Consider the following 25,490-nt stretch of genomic DNA (forward strand, 5'->3'; position numbering starts at 1 on the left):
TTTATCCCAGTCACTCCCATTGGTCACATCCCAATCTTGACTCCTCAGACTCTTTGATACGTACTATATCGACAGGTAACAAATTTCGGCTCTTGTTAATGGGTAAGCAGACCCTTCCCCAGAGTCGGGCGATGCAAAAGACCCTCACCAAATGCATCGTCGATTATATATTAACTTCGGAGTACTTGACAACTCCGATAGTTGAAACGATCTCATTGCTGAAGGAATCCTAGATTGCATGAGAGGACAGCACTTCGCAAGCTGGAAGTACATCCATGGAGACCTGTTCGTCTCTGAGCATTGAAATGCTGGTTCAAAGGGAGCACAATATCTTCTTCACCCACGTTCCTCTTTCTGCATTTTCATCTTTGCTCATCTGGCTGCTAGCATGTCCAAAATTGACAAATTTTGGCCACGTGTTCGTGAGCACAAGATACTTGATCTCGCTCTCCGCCGCGTCAAATATAGACTCTTCGAATGCTTCGGGAACTTCAAGATCAGAGAGTAATTCATCAATATGCGGCTCCTGCATACGTGTTACAGCTCTGTAATTCGCGCGACCTAGTGCATCGAGGTTCACGCAATTTTGTAGTTCAGCCGTAGAACTGAATGAGTTTTTTCGATCGGATGGACTCATGTCATCGAACGGCGTAGCATTGTCGGAAGTAACCGAAGTTATGGATCCCCGTTGGTGGCGATACAACAAGTTGGCTGCGTTTTCGAAGACGTTTTGCAGTCGCTTCTTTTCTTTGGAAGAGATATTAATGGGAAACTCGGCGGAATCAGAGACGAAGTGAGCGAAAATACGAGTGGCGGCGATGAATTGGTCGCGCTGGTGCTGGGCCTTTGGGAGCTTGGAGGAAAACCAGAAGCCTCGCCAGTCTGCGAGATTTATGAGGAAGCTCACATTCTCGCCGCTAATTAACGTTAGCTTTCGATGTTTTGTGTTTGAGGCAATTTTGCGTATACCTAAAATCCTTCAGGCATGCGAATCGCAGAAGTGGAACAGCGTTGGTCCGCAATGCGTTTTCCAATGCATTCATCGTCAACATATCAGACTTCTGCGATTCGAAAGAGACCAACTTGAGACTATTTCTGCCATTTAAATTGACAGCAGTTGCGGATGAGGCTGGAGAAGAGGAAGACCATTCAGGAGCACCAGAATGAAGCTTATTGACTGTTTGTCGGGCTTCCCATTTGGCGATGGCATCCAGAGTCTCTTGGCGAAGAGAATTGTCTTTTATGATATCGGCAATTGGAAATCCACTACAAGGCTCAGTCAAGTACGTCATTTGGAGCTCGGAAATCTTACATGGCAGAAAGCTCCATCAAAAAGAAGCATATCGAGAACCAAACCGGGGGAGGAAGTACCGCATTCACAGGTTTGAACGCGGGAATGTAGAGAGCTGCTAGCCAGAGTGGGGATGCGGGAAGCCTTGGAATCAATGTTAGCAATACCTGTCAACGGAATAAGCTTTTTACACATACCCAGCAATGCAGCAACAAATCGTCTGAATGCGCCAATGGTGAACATCACTGATATTTCTTGACTTCCAAAGGCAGTATGGCGCGTAAATCCAGGACCAGAAAAATTGCCAGACGATCGATAGCCACCATTCCCACCCTTTGCTACACATCTCACGCTGTTCCACGTCCGTCCCAGCGACGGTGTAGTCGAAGAAACCAAAGGACTGGAATTTCCTTGAACCTAGAAAGACAAACAGAGTTACAGCAAACTAGAGACAAATTAGTTACAAACAGTATAGGCGGAGCCTGATCTAATCTTACCTGCGCCGTTAGTCCGATGCCAATGTAGATCAAAGTACGCTCGAGGCTGTCAGGTCGCTCCGCACCAGAAATGATTTTCCTCCATCGGCTACGGGAAGTATGTGCCTTCTCGGTCATCACATCTTGCTCTTTCAAGGACAAATGCGCGAGTTGCTTTTGGCGGCTAGCAAGATCTAAAAATTGAGAATTGGAAGCGTGGAACAGTGCTATGCCGACGGGTAGATAAATGCTCATAATCCAGAACTCGGCATTACAAGGAAAGCCTGAACCCATCATATAGACTAGATATAAAGTCAGTGATTGTTATACGCAAATGCGGGACGAATATCCTACGGAATAGCACAAAATTTCCGTACGTGTGCAGTGATAGAATTCCGGCGAACAGAAGCCCCAGTCTCCGCATCCGAAGGGAAGGCAGTGAGCGACGAGTCCAGAGGAACGACAAAGCGGCCACTATCGCAAGATTCCAAACGATAGCCACTGCCGTGTACGTCCATGCTATTTTGTCGGATTTCAGCTTAATGGTCATTATGAAAGGTACTCCAAGAGGGGATGCGGTCGCGAGAGAGTTTCATCAAGAATTGCCCCTGGCGTGAATTCTCTTATACTCGGCGAACCCCATGGAGAAGACGGTTGGTAGCGTATCGAGAACTATTGCGGCCGGCAATGTCAACCTTGCAATTGCAGGGCAGGCCTGACCCTGTGCGCATTCGGGCCTTGCCCACGCAGGATCAGCACAGCAAGACAGGCAAATGCTGGCGCGGTCTGTCAGGCATCTTTCAACGGGAACCGATTACTGGACGGGTAGCGTTTTAGACATAACGAGATACCAGAGCCGAAAGGGTTAGGTGTCTGACTAGTGTGACAGCTCCTGGACAATCTGCCGTGGCCAAAAGAGATGCTTCAGTTTCACTGGACATGCTTCGAACACTATTCGGACTATCACGACTGTATCAAAGTGATATATTGCCTGAGGACAGATGATTCCAGCCATGCCAATTGAGAGTCACATTGTGATGGAATGAAGGAAGCTTGGCTCTCTGAAGACCACTTAGATATCTTCAATCTGAAGCGTCTTTCAGATGTTCCAAGTGAATGATGCCCTAGAGCTGAGCGCTTGGGCGTACAAGGAACAGTTTTGACAACCTATAGTGTGCTGGTTGCTGCAGTTGAATCTCTGCTCACGGTTCTTGGGAGGAACTTTAATCTAAAGGCAACGCTGAGAGGCCCGGCTGACCGCTCCCACGTCGGTGAGCATAGACAATCGTGAACTTGGGGATCGTGCCATGGCACAGGTTGGACTAGATTGACGATCTCGAGCGATGAATGCAGGGCACCCTAGTCGCGATCTGGTCCAGCCCTCCCGTAGAACATCGTCCAAATGACGCTCTCCAACCTTCGACAGAGACGTCATTACTTATTGGGGAATCCACCGAGCTATTGTATGACTCGCACAGGAGCATCCACACGAGCTGCGAGTCGTCTTACGTGGATTTTAAACGGGAAACCGATGTTCCGAAATCGTCAATCTCAGGGTGATATCCATATCTGATCTATCAAGGGCGATCTTTTCGATCTTTAACCGTTGTGCAATGACTATGTGCATTACCCTTCTCGTCGTTGTGTAAGCGAGCACATGCTTTAGGGGCGAGTAATGGCCATATTCACAACCTGTGTCCGTTTCTGCGCTAAAACTGGACCGTTTCTGTGTGGTTACCAGAAATTTTCTGCTAAGCTCAGGACATAATCGAAGTTTCACCGACATTTTTGCGGGATTCAAGAGAATTTACCTATAATTCAAGTCGGGGTCGTGAGAATTCATTGCATGATGATGCATCAGAGATCTTCAAGTGCGCGACAGTAGTGTTGTTGGTTGCTCTGGCTTTGCTCTCGTTTTGCGTGCCCAAAGTTATGGTACCCATTCTCCCGATTGCGTCGGGTCAGAACGCTGCTGCCTTATGTGCGTTGCGTAAAGCTTCAGGACAACGGTGCGATAGCTTGAAACAGATCCCATGATTACTGCCACAGCAGCTTCAATCGCTAGCCATAACGCTAAGATCAGGTAGTTGATTTGGCGCTTTTCTTTATTAATCTGGAAGATCGTTCGGCAGACTGTGATAATAATCGGGAAGACGGACAGACTTTTGAAAAGTGTGTTGATGATGGCGTTGCTTAGCGTGAAGTTCGCCAGACAGGCGAGGGATACGGGGATGGAGATCACTGAGACGATGATCAGTCACTGCTACCCAGTAAGATGCGACATGGCATACCAAGTAGATCGGTCAGGATATCAAGTGTGCTAAGAGTAATTTCCCAAGGCAACGTGTCTTGTAGAGCCGTATGCCGACAATACTCGGGATGGGGGCAGAGCACTATGGTGATGATAAGAGTGAAGAAGAAGCCAACGCCACACATGCCAACGGATGCCCAGTAATATCGCGTCAAGTTGGGCGAGACATACGCATAAAGCGGTTTGTAAAACTTGGACTGCACAAGAAAAGAGGCTTTCACCAAATACAGCGTAAGCCACAACAACTCAATCGTGGTCGTAAGACGAGAGGTGACTCGGAAGGATAACCCTTGCGAGGGAGTCGAGATATTCGAAGCGGAACCCCAATAATCGTAGAGATGTTGCAATATGGACTGTAGAAGAGCAGTAGCTATTAGAAGGGAAGCTGAGGCCACAAGGAGAATGTAGTCGCTCTTCTTGAGTCGTTCCTTCTCCCTCTTGCGCAGGACGAGACGCGACGCCAGACAGCACACCGACAGTGTACAAAGTGTCCAAACAGCGATCTGCCAGATATAAGCCCGGGCTAAACACAAAAACCATGTGTGTATACCTCAAAGGAGCCTTTGCTGGGAACAGACTGCATGCTACTCATCGGTTGTGGCTGGCCTACCAATTATCCCGAGACGTCGCTTTCGGCGGGCTGCTATGATAGGCCACAGCATCTATACCAAGGGGTTGGGGGTGTCGACAACAAGCTCAGGTCCCTCTTGATTGTCTTCAGGTAGGCATGGCTTCGCATGGATGAAACTGGGTTGATAAATAGGGTTGACGATGGCGGCTCGATGAACGTTATTGTTCCCCAATGCCTGATGAAACAGGCCTAGCGATATAATAGCCTATTCCTATTCTGGACGACGCGTTCGAGACTCGAAGCTGATATTACCTCCCCAGTATTGAGCAGGTAAACATTTTCCGAAAGATCAACCTCCTGAATGAAGACCACTCTGCTGACGATTTGTGATCACCTACACGTTCTCCTCCAATTGCGGAACGTTTCTAAGATGAACTGCCGAACTGGTTCAGTCGTGACGCACAGTGGTGGATCGGCTCTTTTCTCCCGAGAGAGAGTTCTACATCATCGGCTTCGGTAGTATTTACATATTGTGGACGGCGACCAAGTTTCAGCATGGCTACTGTGGAAGCCGGATAGCTCCGCCAAGGTGGGGTTGTGTTTCCTGAAATAGCCATGGTCAAGTTCCGGTAATGGTCCAATGTGCCTACTGTGATGTTATCATGACCGGTACTACCGTACAGAGCCAATCCCTACAAAACTTCGAAAACTACTCCAGTACTTCCGAAGCTTACTACAGGACTATCTTCAACCCACTTCACATCATGTCGCTCAAATACAACAAAGTTCTCGTCGTCGGCGCTACCTCAGGAATCGGATACGCCCTAGCAGCAAAGATTGTTGCAGACGGAAAGCAGGTAGTGATTGTTGGACGACGACAAGACAAACTTGATGAATTTGTCAAAAAGCACGGTAGCGACAAGGTCGACTCCGTGGTATTCGACATCACCAAGCTCGACCAGATCCGAAAATTCGTAACGGATATCACGAGCAAACACCCGGATCTTGACTCTGTCTTTCTGAACTCCGGCGTTCAACGCGGCTTTGATTTTTCCAAGCCGGAGACTGTTGATCTGGATGTTCTGGAAATGGAGTTCAAGACGAATTACTTGGCGTACATGCATTTGACAACCGCATTCATCCCCTTTCTCCAGAAACAAGAGAAACAGACTTCGCTCATCTACACGACAAGTGGACTGGCTTTGTTGCCGATGCCGCGCTGTCCCAATTACTGCGCCAGTAAAGCCGCGCTGCACCACATGATCCTTGTGCTCCGCGACCAATTGGCCAACGGACCTGGCAACATCAAGGTTATCGAAATCTTCCCCCCAGCTGTGCAAACTGAGCTGCACGACGCCAAGCATCAACCGGACATTAAGAACGGAAGGCAAATAGGGATGCCCTTGGATGAATTCACAGAGGAGGCATGGTCGAAGCTAGTCAATGGCGACGAGCAGATTCCCGTGGGATTCGTAGTCAAAGCCTTTGATAGTTTTGAGACCAAAAGACAGGAGATGTACCGGAATGTCATGGCGAAGCTGGCCTAGCAATCGAGCAGCCGCCTGGCCACTCGACTGTAGAGACTTGAGCTTCACTGATGGATTATTAGATACTGTTGCTAGTCAAACGGTGGCATGTCTATCTACCGCTCTTCTCAACGATCTGCTAATTCACGTGGCCACGACTTGAAGGGTTCACGGCCATGTTAGAGTATGTATTGTAATAAGAGATACAGGTTGGACCATTTGCACAGCCTCGGGGATTCGCGTGACAATTAGGGGAACTCAAGCGGCACAGCCCTGCCGATGCGGTGGAACTGGGACGCTAATCCACTCCCGCTGCGCCGCCCAAACGATCCACGTTCGCCCAAACCGCAAACAACTCCTCACCACACCTGCCTGCCTCGACCGCAATTCAGAGAGCCTTTGACCGTTCACATATACACACTGTGTCTTCTCGAACCAGCATCTTCACCGCCGAGAAAGTGCGAAAGACATCATCATGGCCGACAGCTTCCGAAACGCGATGATCAATCGGGCGCTTGGCGATATCAAGAACGCAAGTCCCTTCGATGTATCTGCCCCCTTTAACAACCCCACTGACGATGGACATAGAACCTGCAATTCCTCGTTGAATCTAATGTCATCACCTCCGCACAACACGATGCCGTCTTGGCGCAAATCCCCGTCTCCGCTGAGAACAGCAGCCGCGCACTTGCCGCAGTGCCTACCCAACAACTCGCTCAGATGAACATCAAGAGCGAGCCCACGCCGCCTCCAGAGAAGAAAGCCAGCAATGTGGGCTACTATGCCGACAACACTGCCAATGCGCCTCCACCAGCCTACCCATCGGTCCCCGCGACCCCCGCTGGACCCCCAGTCCTCGCATATGCATCAGCAATGTACCAATACAATGCTCAAGACGCCGGTGATTTAGCACTCATGCCTAACGACAAGATTACTGTGTCAGAGTATATGAACAACGAGTGGTGGAAGGGACGCAACGAGCGCACTGGCATGGAGGGTATCTTCCCGGCCAGCTACGTACGGACGGAAGAGAAGAGCATGGTACCTGCCGCTGCGCCAGCAGCGCCAGCTCCCAGTAATTATGGAAACATGCCGCTTGATGTTGCGCAAGGCGCCCAGCAACCGCCACACGAGCCCAGCAAGTTTGAACAGAATGGGTTAGTTTTTACATCACACTATATTCTTAAAATCTAACATGTAATCAGCAAGAAGTTTGGTAAAAAGCTAGGCAATGCTGCAATCTTTGGAGCTGGGTAAGTACTATCCTTGACATTACACTTAGTGACGGAAGGCTAACCTGTCCGGAAAATAGAGCCACGGTTGGAAGCAAGCTCGTGAACGGAATCTTTTAGAGATGTTAGTTAGTGACATGTGGTCAACATCATCTTCAGGCATGCTCGCTTGTTTGCAAGTCGTTTCTCGGAGTACTCAGGCGTTCTGGAATACGTTTTGTCATTGCAATGGGATAATGAATAGTAACATGTGCCGTATTTATGCTTCGCTGAGTCTGCATCTCTAGTCTATAGTGTGCACTGGGATGATGCCAGACCTCGCAACTCCAGCTACTATGAGTTGATGCAATCCAGGATCGTGTCAATGGACCGGGCCTATGCAAATTGATGAGACACAGTATTATGTCAAGGCCATCACATCGGTAGAATCCTACGAATGTTGCACAAGACCATAACCAATTTCTGCCAGGGATAAAAGTCCGCATAGTCGTAACCCTAAATGTTGGTATCTGATGCTATCATGTAAGTATATTTACATTGCCTAGAGTGGATTTTGTATGCCATTTCACGCCATTAGCAGGACATTTGAGAAATTGCTTTGGCTTGGGAGATACCATATGTGGATAGCTGGATTATAACGTCGTGATTGAGTTAGGACTTCGTTCCTATTTGCTTCCAATCCGTGTTATTACACGATCTTAATCTCCTTGTGAATATCAACGTGGACCTGGACATTTAGCCAATGCGGAAGTAGGACTATGTTCCTATTATAGTTTTCTAGATTGGACTGGATGCGTAGATCATACATTTTGTACTGAGGCTACAGATAGAAATGGTCATCACTCTTGTGACTACACTCTTCATTTCTCATGACCGGCCGTTGCTGCACCAAGAATCCGCTCCTCGAGTCCAGATACATGTATACATTCGATCCCATTTGCCTCAAGTTTGGCCCTGCCTTGATTTTCCCCAACGAATTTCTCGGGCTCTTTGACGCCAATATAAACTTTTTTGATACTTGCTTCTCCGTCTTTGCTTTTTGTGCGAATGATGCGATCTGCACAGGGAAGGTTTCCGCTCAGACGTAGGTTGCAAGGTTCCATGGTAGTGTAAATAACCGTATTTGGTGGCAAAGCTTCTCCCACACGGTCTTCTGGGAGATCATGTGCTTGTGCAAACTTCAAGAGACAGCATTGCTCTGCGTGTGTGTTGCCCTCGCATTCCAGAGTATATCCACGCGATAAGATGCTGCCAGTGTCTGCATTAACTAGCAGAGCTCCAACACGAAAATTCGAGGGCTTTGGTGGTGATTTTTCGGCCTGGTCCAGTGCGAGACGCATGTACTGCATGTGATCATTGGGATTTGTGATTTGAACTTCTGAAGTAGACTCATCCAACATTCTCACTGGCCCTTCCCACTCTTCAGGCATTTTGTTGGTGAGAGCGGCATTATGAGTGACGCAATGCGAGGTGAGATTCCAGTCTGGCTTCGCTGTCGTTAGGTCCGTGCTCGGTGCTGTTAGCCCCGGCTAAACTCCGACGTCACGTTCTGACGCGACGCGTGCTCAACTCACATCCATAGACAATTCAACCACGCGCACATCTAAGACGCAAGGAAAACCTGACAACGATGACGCGAAAGAGACAGGATTACAAGGAGCGCGATGTGAAAGCTATGCGTGAAGACCCATTCGTCAATGATGAAGAGGAGGAAGTCGAGGAAGATGAAGGTCCCCCAACCATCGATCCCTATGAAGTGTTAGGACTTGAGCAAGAGGCCACTGCGGACGATGTCAAAAAGGCATATCGCAAGCTCGCTCTGAAAAATCACCCAGGTGTGCATAGATCTTGTGCAATAGAGATGCAACGCTAATTCTTCCTACAGACAAGGCCGCTGAAGGCGACAAGGAAACGGCGCACAAGACTTTCCAGGAGATCGCATTCGCATATGCTGTTCTGTCAGACGATCGCCGGAGAAGACGCTACGATCTTACCGGTAGCACGGCCGAGACACTCGAGGATGATGGCGATTTCGACTGGCTGAAATTCTACCGAGAACAATTCGAGAATGTAGTTAACGAAGAAGCCATCACTCGAGTCTCAAACGAGTACAAGAATGGTGCAGAGGAGCGACGGGATCTTATCAAGGCCTACAAGAAGTGTAAGGGCAATCTGGACTCGATGTATCAACTTGTCATGCTGTCGGACATCCTGGAAGACGACGATAGGTTCAGACAAATCCTTGACGAAGAGATCGAGAAGGGTACTATCGAAGCATACCCGATTTATGCCAGTCAGACAGACGCGACGCGGCAAAAAGCCAAAGATCGTGAGATGAAGCGACGCGAGGACTTCCAGAAGCATCAAGAAAAGAAGGAAGCAGAGGGTGAGAGCAATGGCAAGGCAAAGGCAAAGAGAAAGAAGAGAGATGGAGATGACATGGCAGGCTTAGCAGCTCTGATTCAGCAACGACAGAAGGCCAGGACGGGCAACTTCTTTGATCAGCTCGAATCAAAGTATGCACCAAAGTCACACAACTCAAAACGTTCGACGCCAATGGAGGAGCCGCCAGAGGAAGCTTTTCAAGCTACGGCAGCGAGGAAGAGGCAGAAGCAGAGTGGTCGCTCGAAGAAGAAGGTTATCGACGAGAGTGAGGAAGATGAGATGGACCTTGAGGAGGAGGATATTGGCGATTCAGAAGACGAGGAAGAAGATGAACCCCCGCGCAAGTCAAAAGCTAAGGCAAGATCCGAGCGCAAGGCTAGAGGGCGAGGGTAAGGCGTAGCCCTTGCAGTCACCAGGAGTCGCTCACAACAGTGACTCATTACGACGATTGACTGGCGTTCATCATATGTTCTCTAAGCAACTTGGTTAGCTTGGAGTCTAGACATGTTAATACGAATTTCGAGGTCATCACAAACGTACCAATGCCATGCATGGCTTTGCACTACAGCAGCTACGGGGTCTGGGTGTCAATCACCTATTGCGCGTCCACATTTCTCCGTTACCTTATCGCACCTGGACACTGAATGCTGTTGCAATAAACCCCTTTGCCGTCCTCCTGAATCCGTTTGTCGAGCATATATGCTTCGAAGGCTACCACGGCAACCGTGCTATCTTGCCGCTTGTAGTACATCTACAATCACATCTCACATCAACCTTCGCTTACTTTTGACCTACGAATTACCTGCTTAATAAGCCTTCATCTCTGGTCTTTACTGATTTGGCGAATTGTTTTGTTTACGTTTTGCGGCCAAGCAAACGGTCTGGCAGCCCTGCTTCCCCGCAACGAGCAAGTACTTGTACCTTCACCTCGTCTTTCTCTTCGCAATCGGCTTGCCGTCGAGACGCCAGCTCACACTGCTCCCACTTACATGTAGCCTCATGAAAAGGTGCAGTAGCTCTGGATTGTGTTGTTTATCTATCACCTTCGTCGCAAATCTGACTCGTTCTTGCTTGCTCTCAAGGAGAGTGATAGACAACGGTCACCATGGCAAATCCAAAGATGGGGACTAGTCCAGGCACTCCAACTGCACGCAAGGTACCATAGGGCAAAAAAGGGTGAGTTTGGAGCTGAGACTGAGTTTGTGCAGGCTCCATCCACTCCGCAATCACCAGCATCGGCAAGCTCGAAGGTATCCGCAAAACGCAAACAGCAGCCCAAGCCTCCTGGCTCTCAACCTACCCCGGGTGGTCGGCAGCGTAAGCAATCCATGACTTCTAGAGGCCCTGTGCAGACAGACAACAAGCGCAAGATGAAAAACGAGGTTCGTAGTAGGATGCAAGGCGATCGCCTGACCAAGTCGTATTGATACCGTCACAGGAAGAGTCTATGGAGATGGCCTCACCTAAGCCCAGCGCCGATGCCTATACCGCCACTGAGACTATTCCGACAACCCCGAAGAAGCAGAGAATCGATATGGGGGTACAGGACCGCCCGGTTTACCAACCGAGCCCAGGTCATCTACCTACAGCCGTCTCGCCATTTGCACTGTCTTCTCCAGCCCGGCAGCAGCAGCAGCTTGCCAGTATGAGCGCTACACAGTTGACGGGCAACCTACTCCACTCTGCTCTGAAGAGGCATCCCTACATAGTCCCCCAGAAATCTGCGGCTATTCCGATCACGTCGAGTCATATCACCGAGATTGCGCACAGAATGTGGCAGCTCGCATTCGAGAACCCGGGGGTGCTGGACCAAGTCTGTTCATACGCCGCCGCAATGTCCCACATCCAACTTGCTACTCTCGCCAAGCTAGGCTATCTTCCAAGTTGGTGGTATCTGCGCGAGTCGGTAGTTGTGCACATGACGAGGCAACAGTGGATTGTCGATGATACCACCATGCGCAGTGAGTGGTTGACCGTGCTCGGCTGGTGCCGCAGCAATCTACCCAGGGCCGCTCCAAAACCCAGTGTAGATGGTGTCCAAGGAACACGTGGGGAGAATGGCGAGGTGATCGTAGTTGAAGATGAGTAGCACGATGCGGACGAGAGAGAGAGCCGGAAACTTGGGGCACGGAATCATGAACTGTGTATTGCGCTGTGAACGACTGGACTGGGCCAAAGTCAGGAATCAGGTCTCTCAATACGGTCGATTGTAGCGTTCACACGCTAGCGAAGCTAAAAGCAACGTGGTAATGACATACATGGCATTTGGGGTAGATAGCTCCTACACTAAAGAGTTCTACTATCTCAACTTTGCCGACATGAAATTAGCTACAGGCTTCAATCTCCATTTCCTTTCTAGCGCTTGCACTGCTGAAATTTCTGATAGTTTTGTGTTCATTCGATAGCTCCGTACCTCCAGGCTTAGTAAACCAAATCTGTACAGAAATGCGGGAATGAAGAAAGCTTTTGGGGGTCAGACTATTGAATAGAATACGGGTATAAGGAGAATGAGTACCTGCTAAGGAGCTGCTCGATGACCAGTTCTTCACAGGACGCTTTTGCACGTATTAGGCAACACATAGTTACCTACATTCGCAAGTACAGCTTCAGCTGTAATTTTCCTCTTCAGAAGCATCTTCGGCTGTAAGAGCGAGCTCGGTGTACCTTTACGTTTGATGAATGTACCTTGAAGAGGTCTAGTGCACACTATATGCGTGATGTAGTAAGTCTCATATTAGCTGACTGCGTCAAAAGACCCTGCATCACCAGATCTAATTGTACTCATTCGATTACTATCATATGAATAACGGTGAATAAAGGTGGCTCTGGCTCTGTAAAACAAATCATTTGGTCTTTTAAGAAGCACCGTGCCACACGTCATTACAATACATTTTAAGTCCATTCTCATTACGGAAAGATGAGCATTTTTCTCACAGTTTCGAGATAGGATACGCCATGTGTCAATAAAAGAAGATCAGACTCGCACAATTTGAATCGATAGTGGTAGTGGAAACTGCGGGTGGAAGATTTGCGTAGTTTTTCGCTCTGATCTTTCGCAAAGAAGTGTTGTCCTCTCTACCACGAGCCGGAGTTCACCTATCTTACTATGTTCCTATTTCTACAGAAGAAACTTTGGCATCTTACATATAGTAGCGGGCAGTGCTTGTGCGCACCACAAGCAATATTACCCTTCGGCATCTGTAATCCGGCACAGAAATTTTTATCTTCCACACCTATTCTCCTCTCGAATCACCGCAATGTCATAGCACATAACATGATACATTATAGTAATGATATCGTGGGCAGGATTGTGAGCCAATGGATGTGTAGGGTTAAACATCGAGCTATCTTATGTTACACCAAACGGCACTCAAATCCGAAATGAATGATTCATTTTCAGGCCCGAACGATGCTCATGCTAATGAATCCTGATGAGGTAGTAGCGGTGAACAGCTACAGAGAATATCCCAAGGGACTCTGGCAAAAACAAATCAACACACCACTTGCAACTATACTAAGCACGAAAGATCTTGGACTTCACAATCGTTATACAACAATGGTACATGTTTTCTGATCTTATCAGGTATTCACCCCTAAGAGCTCTCGCTGACACGACATGTCTCTATGATGCATATCGCGTAACAGGACAGGACTCAGGCACATCCTGATGTCCCGATGTCCCTGAGATTGCTCCACCCTAGCTTGTTACCTCTTGTAACAGTATCTGTACTGTGTAAATCAATTAATTTATTGTCAGCACTTAGCTGACCTGCCGCCTTGTAAGACCGTATCAGGATCAATGCCAATCGGGCCAATATTGTATATGCAGATTCATCTGATACCTACACAGTAAGACAGCGGTAGATCGCCTGTAGTACAGAAAGCTAGCAAGGAGTCAGCTTAAGGTGTAGGTACAGTAGGCGTGGCTGGTCTACCTCTGGCATTTACTGTGTTTGCGTAATGCTGTGCACTGTGTGCGAGATCAATTTTAGTAGATCCTCGCTTTTAAACCGGAAAAAATACGATCTATTATTACAGATCTATGTACCAGTATAGCACGCAGTAAGCCCAATCTAAAGTCTATCCAATGATTCTCCTTACCAAGCTTTTAGCGCAATTAGAACAGCCGAAAGATAATGCTAGTCATGTGTCAGCGCGACCCATCCACTCAACAATATAATGCTATACGAGGAAAGAAGCTCCGTATACAGCAGGTTTAGATAGGAGCCTCTGCGACGCGCAGTTTCTTGCCTTAACGCTTCCCCCACCAAGTTCCTCTATTTAAATTCACTTTACCAATATGAAGCTAGCTACAAACCTTTTCCTCTTTTGCCTTTCTATCGCTAGCACTACTTTAGGTCAACTGAGTTTAATCTACACTACGGTAAAAAATTGTTTACTGTAGAATGGTACGCTAGGGGTTTACTATATAGGTGTAAACTAACCTCGTGTATACCCGTAAATAGGTTTAAAGTGGTGGTTTACTTTTATAGTAGGGGTTTAAATTAAGTATAAAAAGTAGTTTTATTTCTATTATACGCTATAATACCTAACTAAGACTAAAAGGGGTAGAAAAGATTAGCTTCACGCTATACGCACATATGACATAATAATGAGTTATGATATTTTTACTAATAGGAGGTGGGGATAATAGAGGTGGTGGTGATAGAGGTGGTGGTAGAGGTAGTGGTAGAGGTGGTGGTAGTGATAGAGGTGGTAATAGAGGTGGTGATAGAGGTGGTGATAGAGGTGGTGGTAGAGGTGGTGGTAGAGGTAGTGATAGAGGTGGTGGAGGTGGTGATAATAGAGGTGGTGGTGGTGATAGAGGTGGTGGTGGTGATAGAGGTGGTGGTGGTGATAGAGGTGGTGGAGGTGGTGGTGGTAATAGAGGTGGTGATAGAGGTGGTGGTAGAGGTAGTAGAGGTGGTGGAGGTGGTGATAATAGAGGTGGTGGAGGTGGTGGTGGTGGTGGAGGTGGTGGTGGTGGAGGTGGTGGTGGTGGTGGTGGTGGAGGTGGTGGTGGTGATAGAGGTAGTAGAGGTGGTGGTGGTGATAGAGGTAGTAGAGGTGGTGGTGGTGGAGGTGGTGGAGGTGGTGGTGGTGATAGAGGTGGTGGAGGTGGTGGTAGAGGTGGTGGTAGAGGTGGTGATAGAGGTGGTGAAGAAGATTAAAGAAAGGAGGGGTAAAATACTTAAATAGTAGGAAACTAGGTATTACTACGTAATACTAGTAGATTAATAGAAGTAGAAATAAAAGTAGTTTACTTTTGTAGAATACATGGTATAATAAACCCTATTTAGGTTTACTTCTTCTACCTAAACCACTTCTTAGTCTACTTTAGATAAATATGGCTACTGTAAACCGGTTTTGTACCGTAGTGCTATATTTCCTCACCTAAATGCAATAAGAACTAAGATGGTCTAGACATGCCAACAGCAGGCTTTTGTGATAAGTACAGATCCAAATGACACGATTTTTGTGCCATGCGCTTCAGTGGGGATCTCTTATTTATCTAGCTATAGGTAAAATGCACACAAATTTCATGCTGAGAGGACTAGATATACAAATGTACAAATAACGGCAATCCCTGTTTTTTCGATGTACAGATCAAAGAGAAGGATCAAACATATGTAAAGTGTACTTAGAATATCCAGAATCCTTCTTGCATTAAGTCAGTCTGGATCATAGAGCGGTGGCACGTTCTTTGACAATGGTTGGAACTCAACTTTGTCCTACTACCGGTATCCTCCTGTAATTCAAAATTCACACCACCTGCAGTTTTGCTAGTCCTCCTTTAGCAGATTCTGCGTTCTTAACTTGTTCTCTTTTGGGCTCGGTAGTGTATTTGAGCACCTGTGATGCAGTCTACTTGTATGTCTTTGACATCATGCGAATCCCACGATGCTAGGAGTCCCCTTACGGCGATGTGTACACTGGCACCAAGCTCAAATGATGATATCTAGATTGACCTATGATGGCAGGGAGAACTGAGAAAATCGTCTGTACTTGATCCTGTATCAGCTAAACCGATAAGCACGATATTTACTCAGAAAGTGAAGTCTAAACAATTCGCATCAGGCGCTAAATGGATTGTGAATCAATGCTATGTTACTTTCGTACACATAGATTACGACGACTTACCTCATCTTGGAGCTAACCTTTTTACTTGTGGAATTGAGCCACCTACACGCCTACTCATGCATGATTATTAACAAAGGCGATATTTTCTGATCGAAGGGTGACTCAAGGGTGTCAATGGAGGTACATCACGAAGGGGTGCTCTGGGTACTGGACTTTTGATCCCTTGTTCCCTTGTTCGAGCGATGTCAATTGGATTATTCTGCGACAAAGGAGGTCATAGATCGTTGAACTCCCATTCGAAAATACCTGTAACCGATTCCTAACTCAAGCCTTATGTCATCCCTACTCAGTTCTCATTATCAAGAATGAGCTTCTTCCCCCTTGACTCCAACCCAGCAGCTTTCAGCACTGCATATCTCACATGATCAATGCCTAACCTCTTGCCATCGACGACAGTCTCCGCACTACATCCCAATATTTCTCCAAGCGCCCCTCCGCCAACCGGTGGCTTGATGTCAACTTTCAACTTCTCCATTGCCTCTCGCAATCCCTGTAGCGTACCCTTAGGCTTTAGCTTACCCACCGACTTTCCGTTGAAATGCTTAATTTCCTTCGCTTTGGGTATATATATTTTGTCCAACTTGGAAAGGATGACCTGATGGCTGACACCTGTAAGACGCAGAGTCGCAAGAAGCGAGCGATCCTTATCCTTAATACCATGTTGAGCATCAAGAAGAACAAAGACACGACGGAGTTGTTTGCGCGACTGGATGTACTTCATGATCTCGACACCCCAAGAGGACAGCGATCCTTCACCGTAACCAGGCATGTCTACAATTACCAGACCACTTCTCCCAATAATCTTGTCACGACCGTCGGGCTGCTTTTTGAGTACAATGCCATTTCCAGAACCTACGCCGTAAAGGTTCATCGTCTTGGTGAAGCCCGGTGTCGATGAAGTGCGTGCTAGCAAGCTTTTGACGTCTGCACCGACCACAGCATTCAGCAGGCTGGATTTTCCAACATTGCTGCGGCCAACAAAGGCAACTTCTGGAACGTCAGATTCAGGAAACATGCGGAACTGCGCTACACTTCGCAGGAGCGTGGCGTCCTTGCCATGGTTCGTGAAGAAGCGGTTGGCGAGCACTTTATCGTTGATGGTAGGTGGGAAGGACTCCCAATACCAGTTGAAGTCTTCTGGACGATTCTTGCTCTGAACTGTAGATAGTTCAGGTATGAGTAGTGGTGCGGCCATTGGCTTTGGCATTGAGCCTATAGGTGCAGATGGCATGCTTGGTATAAGTACTTCGATGGCATTCTGTGACCGAGTCCTTGGCAAGGGCCTTTGTAGATTCCTCTCGACATCTTCGGGCGACTCTACTGACGTAGTGTCTGTTCTCACAATCGTTTCAATTCGCCGTGGTCGTCCAGGTCTTATGCGGCCTCTTGGTCTTGTCTCTACAATGTTTGCTTCCACATTGTCATTGTGATCGCTTGTATGTAGTCGCGAAATCCCAGGGAAGTTTGGATGAAGCTTTCCACGAAGATGTGGCCTTGAGTACTTCCTATTTTGCAATTGAGCTGCCTGCACTATTGGATTGGAGGCGCTTTCAGATGCTCTCACTTGTCGGATGAAAGATGTGGAATATTGGCGCAACAGATGACTTGTGCATTTCCGACACATGTATCTCGGCGTTTCCAACATTAGATTCATGTTGAAGTTGCTTGTATACAGAAAGAGAGGGAGTTCACGATTCATAAAGTTCACTAAGGGTCCAAGCGTCCTCCGCAACTTTTCGCCGCAGCACCTCCGCAATTGAACTTTCCAGCATCAACATCGACGACATCGACACCTACATATAGCCCTGACCACAAAGCTCCCCAGGCATCTTCTGCATAAATCACTACACAACCAATCGCTCATAAGCAAAAGAAAACACAATATCGAAGATGTCTCAGCAGGCCACTCAGATCCGGTCCCTCTACCGCCGCCTCTTGCGCGAACTCCCATCAACCCCCCAATTGACACGCACCCAACACCAAAAACTCTCCGCTCCATCACACCTCCAACAGCGCATACGCTCCACATTATCAACAGCAACTCCCACCACAACAACGCCGCAGAGCCAAATACAGCAAGCAGAGCAATTCATTCAATATGTGCAAGCGCAACGGACACACTCGACGTTACTGGAGAGATATAATCCGGGTATGGGCATGACCGAAGAAGAAAGGGTGCGGCTGAGTGCACGGAGGGTGGGAATGAATCTGCCTGTTGAGTTTGAAGACGGTGAATCCAAGGAGTGAAGTTGTGAAAAGGAAGGCGGCTCGAACTAGCAGTCAGTCCTTAGGATGTATATCAAACCGAGTGTCATACCGCAGGGCTGGCAGAAGGCCTGGGAGGAACAGATTTATTGGTCGGTGCGTCTGGATAATCAGAAGCCCACTTACTACAAGAAACGGGATAACTGGGAGGCTTGGGAAGCCGACAAGACCATTTCGAGGGCGACATGATAGTGCATTTGAGACGACTCTTAGATTGAAAAAATGCCCTAGATTCCATCACATGCGGCTTTGTACCGGTAAATTCATCTAATGTCGGATTCGATAGACACGTCGGTGTTGACATAGCGTGATGATACATCACACATACCCCACAAGAATACCCATCGCGAGTCCAACTGTCCCAAACGCCGTGGAGGCCTTTCTAAGACCCAGCAGCACATGCAGTACCTACGCTTCCTGATCTCGACCCGGACACCTCGGCTTCCGACGGCCCAGAAGTTTGGCCTAGCAACTCCATCTGGTATACAACCAATGCGCATTGACGTGCTGCATTCAGCGTTGAGCAAACTAAGCCCTCCAGCAAACCACCGATGAACCCCCCTGTCTTATCTTCCTAAGCGAGAGAAGTGACGACATCGATCGCAACCACGAGTCGAGATCTCTACCCATCTTGAGCCTATACGGACCCAACGAAAGCCGCGACACCTTACCTACCAACGCCAACCTACGGTCCCCACATGCTTGTGTAAATAAAGAATACCGCCAGCCCTGGCCAACAAGCCCTCCCCCCCCAAAAAAATCCGTCTTTTACAAACACATTACTGTGTGTGTGCGTGGTTCTACTGATTTGGTGAACAACAACAAGCACAAGAAACGCAAAATGACACTCCTTCAAACACTCCTCCGCGCAACTGCTTTCAAGAATCCCCTCTTACGCACACTTGTACCTTCTGTTGCGCTCGCATACGGTATCCAGACCGCTGTTGCCGTTCCCTCTATCGCAGCACAGACAGAACGCTACTATGATTTGAGCGGCAGCTTAACCTACCTCTCCTGCACTGCGCTGTCCCTATTCCTGCCCTACCTGCGCGCACAAAGCGCGGGCGCAGTCACCGGCGGTCTCGCAGAGTATCTAAGCAGTAGAGGATTGGGCCAGGGCACGTGGTGGTGGAGACAGGCGCTGTTGAGCGCGGCCGTGGGAATATGGGCGACGCGATGTACCTCCCACCTCCCTCTCCCCTTGCACAGCACTACCAATATACAACATTGAGCATCTTTACTAACAGATGGAAAAGTGGGATCTTACCTCTACCAACGCATCTCCTCCGACTCTGGCCGCGACTCCCGCTTCGACAAGATCCGCATCTCGCCCCCAAAATTCTACATCGCCTTCTTCGCCCAGGCCACCTGGGTCACCCTCTGCACTCTACCCATCATCCTCGTAAACTCGCTGCCCCGCTCCGCCTACGCAGTTCCCCTCGTTGCAGGCAGTCAAGCGGCCATTGCCGCAAAACCCTACCTCACCGATCTACTCGGCCTCGCCCTTTTCGCCTTCGGCCTCACCTTCGAGGTCGTCGCGGACCGCCAAAAGGCGCAGTGGGTGGCAGACAAGAAGGCAAAGAGGCACAGCGAAGAGTTCTTGACACACGGGCTGTGGGCCAAGTCGCGGCATCCGAATTACTTTGGCGAGGTGACGCTGTGGACGGGGATTGCGCTTGCGGCAGCGGGGCTGTTGGTGAGACAGCCTGCGCAGGCGGCGTTGGGGTTGAGTGGCGGGCTGAGTGGGAGAGTGTTGGTGGCGGGTATGTGTGCGGCCAGTCCTGCGTTTGTTACTTTCTTGCTGCTGAAGGTGAGCGGCGTGCCTTTGAGTGAGGAGAAGTATGACAAGCGGTATGGGGACAGGAAGGACTATAAGAAATGGAAGGATGAGACGCCCATGTTTATCCCCAAGTTTTAGTTTGGGGGGGGGCCAATTGAGTGGCTTGATGAGGGAAGAGTCTAGCATGGCTATTCATTCATATAGAAAACAATAATATGAAGCATGCAAGGAGATGAACGCGGAGAGGTCGGAGACATGGTAAAGTAGCGGGGACATCATCATTACATCTATCTCCTTGTAAACTTACTAGCCCTCTGAAACCGCAGCTACTTTGTATCCACCATGACAACCCCTACGCAAGATTCTCACAAGCGCAACAGACATGCTTATAAAAGTACCATTGTACATTCCACTATATACGATGCCACTTCTATCCTACAAATACACACATGCCAAAAAAAACCGCAAAGAAAAACCCAAACGAACCCCCTGACATCCCTACTCTACAGGATCCTCCTCAAGCAAAACCTTGAAACTAAACGGCTCAAACGGCACACCATCTCCAATAAAATGCTTGCTCATGGCTTCGACCCAGTGCAAACGAAGTGAATGCAACATGGCACTCGTGCCCTCCATAACACACAACACGGCCACAGTGAGCGCGAACCAAAAGTAAAAGACCACGACCATCATGATGGCGCCTGTGATGCCCCTTTGCGCAAACGCGTTCTTCATGGTCATTTCCCAGAGCACAATGGAGAGACGCTGATGGGCGAGGGAGAGGGCCCAAAGACGAAGGTACGAGGCGGTATGGGACACACAGTTGAGGCAGAATTCTGTAAAGTAGTTAGCATGATTTTTTTGGGGGAAACCCGAGAAAAAGAGCAATCGAGTGTCGACTTACCAATGGTATGGATAACCTGGTGAATCATGACTTCACTGAATTCAAACTCCTCGTGGTCTTCACCGGCACCAATGTCCTGTGTAATCATTGCAATGCCATCAGCATCATCGCCGAAACTCTCGCGGCCACCGTTGAGTGGACGAGCGTCATCGTCATCATCGTCCAGCGCGCTGACGCGAGAATGCTCGCCGATACCGCGATAGCCCATTGCGCGGGCCTTGTTGTGCTCGTATCGGAGCCAGAAGGGCTTCAAGAACAGGAGCACGGGAACACAGGCAAGTGCCATGAGTAACAAGATGACCTGAACGGTAGCTTGACCAGGGTAAAGGGGCTTGACTCCAGATTCGAGGGTACCGGGTTGCAAGAACATGTAGATCAGCATGTTGAGCAGTGAAGGTGGGTTCTCGCCACGTGCGGGCCAGTCGATGCACCACTTGTAAACGATAGTGAACACAAGGTATCCGAAGATGGACTGGAAGAAAATCATGCCGGGTATGAAGTTACCCCAGATGTCAACCTTGCTCTTGAAGTACCGTGCGTTGACGAGGGACCACATGAGCGAGAAGGTCATGTGAGTCCAACCAAGAAGAATACTGAGCTTCATCTTGTAACTGTTGGAGAACAAGAGATCATTCTCGGTGTCGTGCCATCTGTAATCCAAGCCAAAGGGGTAGGTGTAGCCCTCCACACGTGTTGCGGTGGGGCCCTTGCCGTCGTTGTCCCAGACCCACATAGACTTGAACCAGGGGAGGCCGAGGGAGAATGCATCGCAATAGAGAAGACCGGTGTAGATGGAGAAGATACCCATCATGAAGACAATATAACGACCGTAGAACATCATCGAGAAAAGCTCGTCCAGTTTGCTGCGCTCAAGGCGTTTCTCAAAGTAGATCATGGCGCAAGCGGCCAGGAGGAGAATGACACCATGTCCGGCATCACCAAACATGACGGCGAACATGAAAGGAAAGGTAACGACGGCAGGTAGAGCGGGGTTAACTTCGCGGTACTTGATTGTGCCGTAGGCATCGATAATGGTTTGGAAACCAACGGTGAATTTATTGGACTTGAAGTATGTTGGCGGGGTCTTGGTCGTCTTGATCTGATTCACAATGGTAGGTACAGACAAGCCAGCGCGTTCGTTGACGTCCGACAGGGTCGACTTGATCAGGCCGAGCGAGTTGGTCGGTGCCCATGCTTCAGCTATGAGCGTTTTGCGCTGGTGATCGTACGAGAATTTGTTCAACGTCTCATATGTCGCCTTTTCTTTCTTGATGATAACCATCCATGCCGCCAGGTTGCGACTAATGGCTGTCAATTCAGCATCGAGAGTGGACTTGGTGTTCTTCAACACGCTGGCAAGATCGCTCAACCGAGTGTTGACCTCCCGAATTTGATCGCGGCGAAGCTCGCTGTTCTCATCCACACTGTACAGGTCGGCACCCATTGATTCGGAGATCTTGCGGATCTTGGCAATGATCTCCTTGCCATGGGCAAAGATGATGAATACGTTCTTGCTGGTCTCCTCGTTGCTCTCGGGGTTGATGATGGGCTCCGGAATCTCAGACTGATTCATGTACAAGTTGCCACGGAGGGTACGCCACAAGATCCTTTCGAAGGCCCCCATGCGCTCACGGGGAATGACACCGGCAACGAAGCCAATGTTCATGACGGTGAAGGAGCGCTCAGCGCCTGCGTCACCTGATCCATTCTGCTCAATGTCGCTGAGGAGAGGCGCATCGTCATCATCGAGGGACTGTCTGATCTCATCAGTCTGTCCGCGGGCCCTGTCGAAGAATCCACCAGCCTCCCTTAGTACCCAACGCCACTCTGTAAGCTCCACCTCGCGCTTCTTCAACGTCTCATAGCTCTCGTTTAATGAAGAAATCCTCTGTTCCAAGCTCTGGCTCTTATCCGCGAGCTCATCTATCTCGGAGGCGGAGGGCGCAGTGAAGGGATTATTGAAGTCATAGATGGATCGCATCGTAATGCTCGACTTCTCCATTTGGGCGTGAAAGTATCTGAGCTGTCGTTCGACATTATCGAGGCGACGAATCTCCTGAGTAAAGGTGCGTTGGAAGGCAGTCGTGTCCGAGTTGAGCTAGCAGTCGCATTGTCAGCTCCCAGTCCATGACCACTAACCATGAAGCTTTGGCATAAGTGTATGGAGTTGGCACGTGATTACTCACATCTCTGAAATCCATGACACCGAGCTCTCCAAGCGCAGAGACGACCTCGCGGCCAATCTCGTTAGCTATGTAGAGCTGGGTCAACGACATGTCCGCCGAGCGGTACATGGTGTCCTGTGTGGGCGCCATAGTGGCAGCTCTGGGAGACAAGTCTTCGCGTGAAGGTTGCTTGTCTCACGTTGCCTGGGAGGATGTCGATGGGAGGTGATGGGTTGTTGATGGAACAGCTGCCTTTCTCCCGTTCACGATGATGCGGCGAACCAGAGCTGGCAGATGCTTGGCAGGCGCGAGTCTAAGCTCCAGCCACGATCACGTGTACGTCATTCTCTATGTACCTGCAGACTAGTATACCGCCCGAAAATATTTCCAAGAGAACGACCGTACAACAGAATAGAATTCATGTAACTGAGGGTAAAACCAAGGAATCTGGGATGTTATATGACGGGATTATTTCTACAGCTACTGTCATTTGGCGGTGGAACACATGCCGTGCCACCAACCAAGGGTATGCGACTTTTTACTTCTAATCCATAAACTCCTGTCTGCTAGACATATGCGCCATCATCTCCTTGCTCAAATGGTCAATCCACGCTCAAGCCTGCTCCCATCCATCACAACGGCTATTTAGTCTTCGAATTTGAAGCCCTTGCCACCCGACGTGTCAATAGCACCTCCACGGTAGGAGCCCCTCTTTCCCTTGTTCTTCTCCTTGGTGAAACCCTTGCCTTTGGTGACAATGAGTTTAGCGTGCGCGCGGTCAGCATAGTCGTAAGAGACGTAGGCGTTGCTTGCGAGGTTTGGGTCCACGACCACATCCGGCTTGATGCGCTGGAAACGGTTTTCAATGTGGTTCCGCTTCTTAGCTGGGCCGTCGGCAGTAGTTGAGCCATCAAATTTGCGCTTGTTGCCGGCTGTGGGAACTGGTGAGTTGGCAGGGAGAGTTGCGGACGAGTCAGTGGACGAGCCCTTACGCTCAACCGCACCAGGTGTCGCCTCGTTCGAGTCGGATTCGGAATCTGAAGAACTGTCTGAGGAGCTGGAGTTATCAGAAGAGGAAGAGGAGGATGTCGTAGTCTTCTTCTTGCTCTTGCTGGGTCTGGTATTCTTGGCAGGCTCCGGTTCCGAGTCACTATCGGATGAGCTGTCGCTAGATGAATCTGAAGAGCTCGAGGCCGAGGAAGACGTGACGGAGGCTGCCTTCTTAGCGGCCTTGGTCTTGCTGGCTAGATCAGCTTCCGAGTCGCTGCTGTTGCTGTCGGAATCACTAGATGAGGAGTCGCTGGCGCTTGATGAGTCGGAGTCGGATTCGGGAAGGGGTTTGTTCGCGGGTTCAGAGTCCGAGTCGCTGCTGTTCGAGTCGCTAGAGGAAGATGCTGAAGAGGAAGAGACTGATGTAGCCTTCCTCAGCTCGTCAGAAGATTCTTCGTCAGAAGACTCAGAGCTAGAGCTTGACGAGTCTGAGCTGGAACTGGACGAGGCCGAGTCTGCCTTTTCCGCAACTTTTTTTGCTGCAGGCTTGGTTTTTTTGATATCCGCCTCAGACTCGCTGCTGGACTCGCTGCTAGAGTCGCTACTAGACGAGTCGCTAGTGCTAGAGGAAGACGAAGCCGCCTTCTTCACCACCTTCTTAGTGACAGCCTTTTTGGTTGTCTTCTGTTCTGCCTCTGATTCGCTGCTATCGTCACTGCTAGATTCGTCGCTGGACTCGGTGTCCGCATCGCTACTCGAGTCGCTGCTGTCTGCGCTTTCGCCGTCTATGTCCATAGCATCTGGTGCATCTCGTGTCCTTTGCCACTTGTGGAATTGCTTGAGCATCTTGGCTGCGTCTTTTTGGCCATGCTGCTCAAGGAAGATCTTGACAAGCTCGATTGGTGCTGCTGTGGTGGTTGTAGAGGTATCGTGTGCGGTGGTCACGGTCGACTTGCTCTTTTTCGCCTTTTTGTCGCCCGTTGACTTTTTGGATGCCTTCTTTTCGGCAGACATGACGCGTGATTGAGCTCGAGAGCAGTGTGTGGGTGATGTGGGTGAAGTAATGGTGGACAGAGACCAGGGAGGAAAAGAAAAAAAGTTACGGCGGGCGGAATAAGCGCCTCGGGAAAGCTACCTAGCCTCAACAGGGATCAGCCGGCGTCTCATATGGAGTTTAGGTACACGCACGCTTTCTAGATGTCGCTCTCCGCAATGCAGAGTGAGTAAGAGTGGGTGAGACAGGGCCCGTTCTTGGATGCGCCACTGTTGTTGATGCTTCTCCCCATTGCGCCCCTACCTGGAGCTGTAGCCATCTCGACGCCCATTGACGCCCTAACAACTTAACACTCACCGATACCTATCCCACTTCGCCCGTGTAGCTCCCTCCTCCTCTCCCCCTCCTCGGTGACGCCCAACCCACTCTCCGCAATACGCCAGCCCGGATACCGTACGT

At 49.2% G+C, this 25,490-nt stretch overlaps 12 protein-coding genes across 12 annotated transcripts; 6 read left to right on the plus strand and 6 right to left on the minus strand.

Moving 5' to 3' along the window:
* Positions 1-313: 313 nt before the first annotated feature.
* IAQ61_011354 (uncharacterized protein) lies at positions 314-2,064 on the minus strand (the record flags this gene model as incomplete). Its single annotated transcript, XM_066099164.1, has 3 exons — positions 314-902; positions 970-1,298; positions 1,789-2,064. 3 exons carry the CDS (start codon positions 2,062-2,064, stop codon positions 314-316), a joined length of 1,194 nt encoding a protein of 397 aa, XP_065950683.1.
* A 1,439-nt stretch (positions 2,065-3,503) lies between these two features.
* On the minus strand, positions 3,504-4,839 carry IAQ61_011355 (uncharacterized protein). Its single transcript, XM_066099165.1, has 3 exons — positions 4,629-4,839; positions 4,059-4,581; positions 3,504-4,008 (listed from the first exon to the last, which is right to left on the minus strand). Exons 1-3 carry the CDS (start codon positions 4,668-4,670, stop codon positions 3,698-3,700), a joined length of 876 nt encoding a protein of 291 aa, XP_065950684.1. The 5' UTR covers positions 4,671-4,839; the 3' UTR covers positions 3,504-3,697.
* Positions 4,840-5,413: 574 nt separating this feature from the next.
* On the plus strand, positions 5,414-6,196 carry IAQ61_011356 (uncharacterized protein; the record flags this gene model as incomplete). The annotated part of the gene is made up of 1 exon (XM_003843860.2): positions 5,414-6,196. The coding sequence occupies one exon, from the start codon at positions 5,414-5,416 to the stop codon at positions 6,194-6,196; it is 783 nt and encodes a 260-aa protein (XP_003843908.2).
* Positions 6,197-6,650: 454 nt separating this feature from the next.
* IAQ61_011357 (uncharacterized protein) lies at positions 6,651-7,527 on the plus strand (the record flags this gene model as incomplete). Its single annotated transcript, XM_066099166.1, has 4 exons — positions 6,651-6,707; positions 6,764-7,332; positions 7,381-7,428; positions 7,488-7,527. The coding sequence occupies 4 exons, from the start codon at positions 6,651-6,653 to the stop codon at positions 7,525-7,527; spliced, it is 714 nt and encodes a 237-aa protein (XP_065950685.1).
* Positions 7,528-8,267: 740 nt separating this feature from the next.
* On the minus strand, positions 8,268-8,837 carry IAQ61_011358 (uncharacterized protein; the record flags this gene model as incomplete). Its single annotated transcript, XM_003843862.2, has 1 exon — positions 8,268-8,837. The coding sequence occupies one exon, from the start codon at positions 8,835-8,837 to the stop codon at positions 8,268-8,270; it is 570 nt and encodes a 189-aa protein (XP_003843910.2).
* A 166-nt stretch (positions 8,838-9,003) lies between these two features.
* Positions 9,004-10,185, plus strand: IAQ61_011359 (uncharacterized protein; the record flags this gene model as incomplete). The annotated part of the gene is made up of 2 exons (XM_003843863.2): positions 9,004-9,242; positions 9,293-10,185. The coding sequence occupies exons 1-2, from the start codon at positions 9,038-9,040 to the stop codon at positions 10,183-10,185; spliced, it is 1,098 nt and encodes a 365-aa protein (XP_003843911.1). The 5' UTR covers positions 9,004-9,037.
* A 712-nt stretch (positions 10,186-10,897) lies between these two features.
* On the plus strand, positions 10,898-11,881 carry IAQ61_011360 (uncharacterized protein; the record flags this gene model as incomplete). The annotated part of the gene is made up of 3 exons (XM_003843864.1): positions 10,898-10,948; positions 11,001-11,174; positions 11,231-11,881. 3 exons carry the CDS (start codon positions 10,898-10,900, stop codon positions 11,879-11,881), a joined length of 876 nt encoding a protein of 291 aa, XP_003843912.1.
* Positions 11,882-16,219: 4,338 nt separating this feature from the next.
* On the minus strand, positions 16,220-17,587 carry IAQ61_011361 (uncharacterized protein; the record flags this gene model as incomplete). The annotated part of the gene is made up of 1 exon (XM_003843865.1): positions 16,220-17,587. One exon carries the CDS (start codon positions 17,585-17,587, stop codon positions 16,220-16,222), a length of 1,368 nt encoding a protein of 455 aa, XP_003843913.1.
* A 236-nt stretch (positions 17,588-17,823) lies between these two features.
* IAQ61_011362 (uncharacterized protein) lies at positions 17,824-18,180 on the plus strand (the record flags this gene model as incomplete). Its single annotated transcript, XM_003843866.1, has 1 exon — positions 17,824-18,180. The coding sequence occupies one exon, from the start codon at positions 17,824-17,826 to the stop codon at positions 18,178-18,180; it is 357 nt and encodes a 118-aa protein (XP_003843914.1).
* An 859-nt stretch (positions 18,181-19,039) lies between these two features.
* On the plus strand, positions 19,040-20,116 carry IAQ61_011363 (uncharacterized protein; the record flags this gene model as incomplete). Its single annotated transcript, XM_003843868.1, has 2 exons — positions 19,040-19,376; positions 19,455-20,116. 2 exons carry the CDS (start codon positions 19,040-19,042, stop codon positions 20,114-20,116), a joined length of 999 nt encoding a protein of 332 aa, XP_003843916.1.
* A 268-nt stretch (positions 20,117-20,384) lies between these two features.
* VPH1 (H(+)-transporting V0 sector ATPase subunit a) lies at positions 20,385-23,333 on the minus strand (the record flags this gene model as incomplete). Its single annotated transcript, XM_003843869.2, is given in 4 exon segments — positions 20,385-20,814; positions 20,883-22,980; positions 23,069-23,236; positions 23,247-23,333. Coding segments are annotated over 4 exon segments (2,691 nt in total), but the record flags the coding sequence as incomplete, so codon positions are not given.
* A 359-nt stretch (positions 23,334-23,692) lies between these two features.
* IAQ61_011365 (uncharacterized protein) lies at positions 23,693-25,051 on the minus strand (the record flags this gene model as incomplete). Its single annotated transcript, XM_003843870.2, has 1 exon — positions 23,693-25,051. The coding sequence occupies one exon, from the start codon at positions 25,049-25,051 to the stop codon at positions 23,693-23,695; it is 1,359 nt and encodes a 452-aa protein (XP_003843918.2).
* Positions 25,052-25,490: the final 439 nt, after the last annotated feature.

This window comes from Plenodomus lingam (genome assembly GCF_022343315.1).
Source record: "Plenodomus lingam strain CAN1 chromosome Unknown scaffold_20, whole genome shotgun sequence".
In the NCBI taxonomy this organism is placed as follows: domain Eukaryota; kingdom Fungi; phylum Ascomycota; class Dothideomycetes; order Pleosporales; family Leptosphaeriaceae; genus Plenodomus; species Plenodomus lingam.

What these genes read in the sequence shown, in the direction of transcription:
- IAQ61_011355 (XM_066099165.1), bottom strand. Translation starts at nt 4,670, where the DNA reads ATGAGTAGCATGCAGTCTGTTCCCAGCAAAGGCTCCTTTGAG. An exon ending in CCAGCAAAGGCTCCTTTGAG is followed by an intron (nt 4,582 to 4,628) that starts GTATACACACAT and finishes TATATCTGGCAG; the next exon opens with ATCGCTGTTTGGACACTTTG. An exon ending in TATCCTGACCGATCTACTTG is followed by an intron (nt 4,009 to 4,058) that starts GTATGCCATGTC and finishes TCATCGTCTCAG; the next exon opens with TGATCTCCATCCCCGTATCC.